The 8,035-nt window shown below is 35.8% G+C and overlaps 1 protein-coding gene across 1 annotated transcript; it reads left to right on the plus strand.

Annotated features, from left to right (window-relative positions):
* The first annotated feature begins 1,176 nt into the window (after positions 1 to 1,176).
* On the plus strand, positions 1,177 to 3,747 carry LOC145292742 (uncharacterized). Its single transcript, XM_080138778.1, has one exon. The coding sequence runs from the start codon at positions 1,177 to 1,179 to the stop codon at positions 3,745 to 3,747; it is 2,571 nt and encodes an 856-aa protein (XP_079994904.1).
* Positions 3,748 to 8,035: the final 4,288 nt, after the last annotated feature.

Raw genomic sequence — 8,035 nt, forward strand, 5'->3', positions numbered from 1 at the left:
AAAAAAGGAATTTTTCATGGCGGGGGTTTTAATTACGTAAAAAAAGGAGAAAAAGCAACCAATATGATTCTCGGAACAGATCTAAAACATTTCGCAGATATGTCCTCGTTTCTATGGCATGAAGTGCGGGTGCACTATGAACAAAAAAGTATTTAAAAAAATGAGTGATTATTATTTCAACATCAGTATATTGAATTGGCATTTTAAAATATAAAAAAAAAAGAAAAGAGAAGGAATCAAATTCCGAGTTAATGTGCGAATGATTGGTTATTATTTCAACAGCAATATATTGAATTGGCATACATATATATAATGAGTAAAGTGACATTTCATTTTTTTATTATAAAAAAAAAACAACCAAGAGAATCTCCCCCTCCAGATATTTCTATATTTAGTAATAAAGGAAGAGTCGCGCGTAATGCACCCGTGATTTTTGGAATTGAAACATAATCCGCTGTTTGTTTCTTTTTTCATTCTTTCTTTTTTCTTCTCTTTGTTATTCAATGTATATAAAATATCACAATGGAACATTATCCCATCTAACCTCAGCGCGCTTTGGATTCTAGAAGGGAGAACCATAGATTAGCGCATTCGCTGATCGGTCCTTCCCGAGTTCGTATGTATCAAGTATATACATACCCAGCAGCGAATGTCACATGGGGAACTCGTCCGAAAAAAAATATATAGATATATATATATATATATAACATATATATTAAAAAAAACGAAGAACCTAAATACTGTCCTGGACAACCAGTCGTGCGAACAAATCACATAAAGGGGGCTCGATAGCCAGGTGATATATATGCGTCAGAGAAAACATTTATTTTTGTTTAACAAAATTTTTGGAAAAGAAAAGAAAATATAGAGAGGAGAAAAGAAAAAAAAAGAAAGAAAAATGGCTACAGGAAGAGTGGAGAAATTCCTAAATGAACCGTCTCTCGAAAAGCTTGAAGAAATGAAGAAAAGCGAGCTAATTGCAGTAGGAGAGAGGCTGGAATTAGAAACAAAAATGGCAATGAGAAAAAACAAAATTATCGGGATAATACTGGAGCACATGGTGGAGGAACGCCAGAAACGCTAGATGAATGGCACAGTGACTACAGCGAATTATCAAGGGAACAGATAGAGTTAGAAAAATACAAAATTGAAGCAAAAGAGTTGGAAAAAGCGAGGATGGAACAGGAAATTCGGATAAGAGAAATCAGGGTGGCTGAGGCAACGACAAAAACGAACCGAGACAGGTTCGATTTGGCGAAACAGATACGGTTAGTACCTAAATTTACAGAGGAAAGCGTGGACGAATACTTTTTACATTTTGAAAGTATGGCGGTCAACATGGAATGGCCACAGGAAAAGTGGACCACACTTATACAGAGCACGTTAACAGGAAAAGCACGAAGAGCTTTTACAGCGTTATCGGCCGAAGAACGAGCAGATTATGAGACAGTGAAACAAGCCATACTGAGCAGTTACGAGCTAATACCGGAGGCGTATCGACAAAAATTCAGAACGATAAAGAAAAGCGAAACGCAGTCGTTCAAAGAGTTTGTCAAGGAAAAGGAACGAGCGATGAATAAATGGTATGATTCAAAAGGGGTGAACGGAGACCCAGAAAAAATCAAACAGCTCATTCTGATCAAAGAAATTCTAAATGGATTACCTGATGACATGCGGATACACCTAAATGAAAAAGGAGCAAAATCAGGCAGTGAGCTGGCAACACTGGCTGACGAATATATAATATCCCGTCGGAAAGAAAGAAAGAAATTGCAAATAGTAAATCGGGCAAATGAACCGAAAGAAGTCACTATGCGAGGAGATAACTCAAGGAATGGCCGACCAACACAGCTACAGAGGATGAACCCACCCACGTGTTATAAATGTGGAAAAATAGGACTTATAGCAAGTCAATGCAGATCGAATCGAGGAACCGAATTAAGGAACAATGAGGGAACTAAGCCACAAGGAATAATTTCGTCAGTGCCAAAATATGATATATATAAACCTTTCATGAGAAAGGGAACGATAATAAGGAAAGATGGAAGAGAAATACCGATAAAATTATTAAGAGATACGGGGTCCGCGCAATCGGTGATTCTAAGAAAGATGGCGCCCCGAAACAGAATAATCAACCACGTGGTGATCAGAGGAGTAGGAGGATGTGATATGAAAATACCAGTGATAAAGATTAAGCTGAAGGCAGGGAAGATTACGAGGATAATAGAGGTGGGAATCATAGATGAACTTCCCATGAAAAACATAGATTTATTACTGGGGAATGATGTAAACATAGAAATAAACGAGATAGACGGATATGACCCCAGACGAAGTATGGGAGCATATAATCTGCGGAACAGAAAAGAAAAAACGAACAGAGAACGAGAAACGACGGCACATAAGGAAAGCAGAGAGGCAACGCCATTCTACCAAGTCGGTGACAGAGGACTCATAATGTTAAGGAAATCACGAGAGGAATTAAAAGAGGCTCAGATAAAGGATGCCAGCTTGAAAAAACTATTTGAGCAAGTAAACAAGCCCACAAGTGACCGATATAAACAGCAATACATTATAGAAGAAGTAATATTAAAAAGGAAATACGACGGTCAAGAGTTACCGGGAAGTAGAAGGGATATGCGATGCCAAATTGTTTTACCAAGTGACTATAGGGGAGAAATGCTAAGGTTAGCACACGAGGCTCCACTAGCTGGGCACCTAGGTGTGAACAAGACCTACGAAAAATTAACCAGGCACTTTTACTGGCCCGGAATAAAAACAAGTGTCAAGGAAATCTGTAAATCTTGTAAAACGTGTCAAACGGCGGGGAAACCACAGTCTGGGATTCCCCCAGCACCACTTAAACCCATATCCATAACCGGGAAACCGTTCGACAGGATACTAATAGATTGCGTAGGACTCTTGCCGAAGACAAGGACAGGACATCAATATCTGTTAACATTAATGTGCGCTAACACAAGATTTCCGGAAGCAATACCACTGCGAAATATTTCTTCTAGAAAAATAATCGAGGAATTATTGAATTTCTTTACAAAGATGGGGATACCAGAGACTATACAGTCTGATCAAGGAACAAATTTCACGTCGAAAATATTCAAAAAAGTGACAGAAACGTTGGGAATTCAGCACGTTACATCGAGCGCTTATCATCCTCAATCGCAAGGAGCGCTGGAAAGATTTCATGCCACCATTAAGAGCATGCTGCGAGCACACTGTATAGAAAGGAAAAATGAATGGGACAAAGAGTTGCCGTTCGTATTGTTTGCCATAAGAGATGCTAAACAAGAATCCTTAGGGTATAGCCCTTTCGAATTGGTATATGGCAGAGAAATGAGAAACCCGATAAAAACCATTAGAGAAGAATGGGAAAATTCAGATAAATGGGCCGAACCCATAAGGGATTATGTTACGAAGTTGCAAAATACTCTGGAAAGATGCCGAAATATCGCAGAAAATAATATGCTGAAAAATCAAACCAAAATGAAAGAATTATATGATCGGAAGGCTAAGGGGAGAGAATTTAAAAGAGGCGACAGAGTTATGGTTCTTGCACCCTCGGTTAAATCACCATTTGAAGCAAGATTTAATGGACCCCATATAATATTGGAGAAAATCGACGACCAAAATTACAAGGTGAATATATCCGGAAAGAGGAACAGGGTACAGATATGTCACCTGAACCGGTTAAAAAATATTCAGAACGTAAGAATGACCCTGAACGTCCCATAGGGCAGGTCATTACTACAGAAGAAAGGGAAAAAGATGGAGATGATCGCTTTGAAATTAAGAACATCCAAATGAAATTAAATAATTCCATAATTATGGAAAATATCGATAGCAAGCTCAAACACCTGGCGGAGAAGGACAGAGCTGAGTTAAAGGAAGCTATGCGGGAAGTACCTGGATTATTTTCGAATGTTCCCAGGCAAACAAATGTCATTGAACACAATGTGGAACTAACTTGCGAAAAACCCATAAGATTACATCCTTACCGAGTCAGTCCGACGAAGCAGAAAGCCATCCAGAAAGAGATTGAGTACATGTTAGAGAACCACATCATCGAACCAAGTCAGAGCGAATGGGCGTCCCCATGCGTCCTAGTGGATAAGCCGGATGGATCAGTCAGATTCTGTACAGACTATAGGAGGCTGAATGAGGTTACGAAAACAGATTCATACCCCATCCCTCGGATGGACGACTGCATTGATCAAATCGGCAGCGCTAAATATATAACCAAGTGCGACTTACTTAAAGGGTACTGGTCAGTTCCTTTAACAGCAGAAGCAAAATTGAAATCTGCATTTGTAGTGCCAGGGGGCAAATATCACTATAATGTAATGCCGTTTGGGATGAGGAATTCCCAAGCCACCTTTACTCGATTAATGAATCGGTGCCTGTCAGGAATTCCGAACGTAAGCGTCTATATCGACGACATCGTAATATACAGTGATGATTGGGAGAAACACCTAGACATCATCAAACGAGTATTCAAGAGGCTGAATGACGCGAGATTGACGATCAATCTAGAGAAGAGTGATTTCGGAAAGGCTGAAGTCAAGTATTTAGGACGCAAGGTCGGATACGGAAATATCAGTCCGAGTGAAATAAAAATACTGAATATCAAGGAATATCCCAGACCTAAAACCGCAAAAGAAACCCGACGATTTCTAGGTATAACCGGCTATTACCGTAAATTCTGTCGGAACTTTTCAAGTATTGCCACGCCTCTAACGGATCTCCTGAAGAAAAACAACAGATTCAAATGGACGGCAGAATGCCAAGAGGCTTTTGAGCAAATAAAGAAAATGCTTAGTGAGGAGCCCGTACTATTAGCGCCGAATTTTGATAAACCTTTCACTCTGCATACTGACGCTAGCGATATTGGGATAGGAGCTGTATTATCACAGTTAGACGATAAAGGAAACTTGAGACCGATTAGCTACTTCTTGCCGCGATAACTAAAACGAAAAAAAAAAAAGAAAAACAAAAAAACAGAAAAACAAAAAAACAGAAAAACAAAAAAACAGTCAGTTGCCGCGAAGATTGGAAATGGGATAAACATAGCGCACCACGTGGAAATTTAAAAAAAGGAGGAATCACCATTCTAGCCCCATCAAGATAAAAAAAATATATATATATAAAAAAGGAAAGATGAACACGAACCTGGAAAACCTAAGGTAAATACAGGCATTTTCCTTTTAATGCGGAAGGCGATATAACAAGTATGAAAAAAGGAATTTTTCATGGCGGAGGTTTTAATTACGTAAAAAAAGGAGAAAAAGCAACCAATATGATTCTCGGAAGAGATCTAAAACATTTCGCAGATATGTCCTCGTTTCTATGGCATGAAGTGCGGGTGCACTATGAACAAAAAAGTATTTAAAAAAATGATTGATTATTATTTCAACATCAGTATATTGAATTGGCATTTTAAAATATAAAAAAAAGAAAAGGGAAGGAATCAAATTCCGAGTTAATGTGCGAATGATTGGTTATTATTTCAACAGCAATATATTGAATTGGCATACATATATATAATGAGTAAAGTGACATTTCATTTTTTTATTATAAAAAAAAAAACAACCAAGAGAATCTCCCCCTCCAGATATTTCTATATTTAGTAATAAAGGAAGAGTCGCGCGTAATGCACCCGTGATTTTTGGAATTGAAACATAATCCGCTGTTTGTTTTTCTTTCTTTCTTTCTTTTTTCTTCTCTTTGTTATTTGATGTATATAAAATATCACAATGGAACATTATCCCATCTAACCTCAGCGCGCTTTGGATTCTAGAAGGGAGAACCATAGCTTAGCGCATTCGCTGATCGGTCCTTCCCGAGTTCGTATGTATCAAGTATATACATACCCAGCAGCGAATGTCACAGTAAACCTTTTTTTCTATTTTTAATAATCCGAAAAACAACACTTTTAGACCTTTTCAATATTTTAGCAGTCTCCCCTATGGACTTTTTTTTCATCATAATGGTCACAAATAAGCTGTTTTTTTTTTGTACAAATAGCCTTTTTCGAATATTCGGAGTCGACATTTTGTTGTTGTTAATAAAATTGTTAACGTTTGTATTAATTTGCTGCGTTCCTAAACTTTTGGACGCCTGTAGTTTAATTAAATTTATTTATATGTAAAAAAAACTAATATGTATTAAAATCAAAAATTTAAGAAAAAAATTTTCTTTAACTACCATTGTTAAACATTGGAAAATTCATCAAAAAAAAATTTTTTTCTTTTTCATGGATAAAGTTAGAAGCCATTAAAAAAATGATCGATCGTTCCTTAACTTTTGGACGCTACTGTATATATATATATATATATATATATATATATATATATATATATATATATATATATATATGTTCACTGTTTGTGCGAAAGAATTCCAGCAAAGTGCTCGATTATAAAGAAAAAAATTTCCAATATAAGAGCTTAGTATTTATTTATTTATTTAAAAACTGTGCAGTAGGTCAGAAAAATCATTGGTACCGTCGGTTTAAACCCAATATAAGGGGGACTAGTTAATGGTAAATAATATTAGGTTCTCGTCAGCCATTGTTTTCTGTTAGGCTGACGAGAGCCAAATATTATTTACCATTAACTGGTCCTCCTCATATTAGGCTTGAAACTGACGGTATCAATGTTTTTTCTGACCTACTGCACAGTTTTTAAAATAAATAAACAAGTATATATAAATGCATGTATGTATGTATACGTTCAAACGAAGATCAATAAGAAAATCCTTATAACTACAAAGATTTTTAAATTGTAAAACAATAGCTCGAGCTATTTCATATTATGATAAAATATTGCTAAATATATATGCATATTTTTAAGACTTATATTGTATTCATTTTCTTAATTTTTCACACAACGATATTCATTTTTACAGCAATTTCCAGACGGTGTTTATTTATAATCATACATATAACACATATCAGCAACAGTGTACTTGATCAGAACAGAATTCTGGAAAATTCACTTTGTACTCAAGAAGGAAACAATAATATCCGGTGAAGCATTTTCAAAAACAAAAACAATACTTTTAAACACTATCCTCATCAAGCGTTTGTTCGAGATGCTGCAGTATACGCGCATTTGTGTCATTTGCATATTCGGACTGTTATTTTGTATTGGTTGTTATTTTCACAACACTTCAGCTGATGTACTTTCTGAACTTCTTCACGTGCATCTTTTCGCAGTTTGGAAATTTTATGTCGAACTCGGGAATCTGTAAAAAAAAAAATGTCGAACTCAACTCTTCATTTAATCCATAAACTGTTTTCGTCCCGCCATCTATGATCGGGCTGATGGGTTAATTAATTATTATATTATTCTTATTTATTATCGCCTGTAGCAGGGATTGAACCTTTAACCTCTAGAACTGATTGTTAATAAACACTTTCATACTCTTATCATAAACCGTAAAACCTCGAAAATTTTTTCATAACATTTTCAAATCTTAGACTGAGAGTTTGAGCCCCCCCCCCTCCTCGCATTTCTTTCATTTATAGAAAATGTGACTCTTATTCTTTCAAATTTATTTGTTTCAAAGTGCATAAAACTCTGTGTGCTACTAAATCTTAATAGTATTACAATTATGTAACCGGCCCGCATGTATGTATGTAAGTGCGTTCCTCCATTCTATGCTATTTATATAAGTTATTTATTTTCTATTAACACCTTACTGAAAAGCAAAAATGAAATAGAGTAAAATGCAATGAAATCTAAGAAAGACTTATTAACAATAATTTAATTCTGAAATTTCACCTGAAAATCAGTTCGATTTCTACAAAAGCAAGTTAGCCATTATAATGTCTTGTAAATAGTTGGAAAAAAATAAAATCAAATAATTGCTTTGCGACCAGTCAACAATTTAAAAGAGTTTAGAAATCGTTAAAGTTTAAACTATCGAATACGAAACCCTTTATTGTTTTATAACCAATATATATCTATGTAGAATATGCATGTTTCGTATGATTCACAAGCTTTATTTTCATTCAATCAAT

This window comes from Euprymna scolopes, chromosome 14 (assembly GCF_053919585.1).
Source record: "Euprymna scolopes isolate OS-2025 chromosome 14, ASM5391958v1, whole genome shotgun sequence".
Classification (NCBI taxonomy): Eukaryota; Metazoa; Mollusca; class Cephalopoda; order Sepiida; family Sepiolidae; genus Euprymna; species Euprymna scolopes.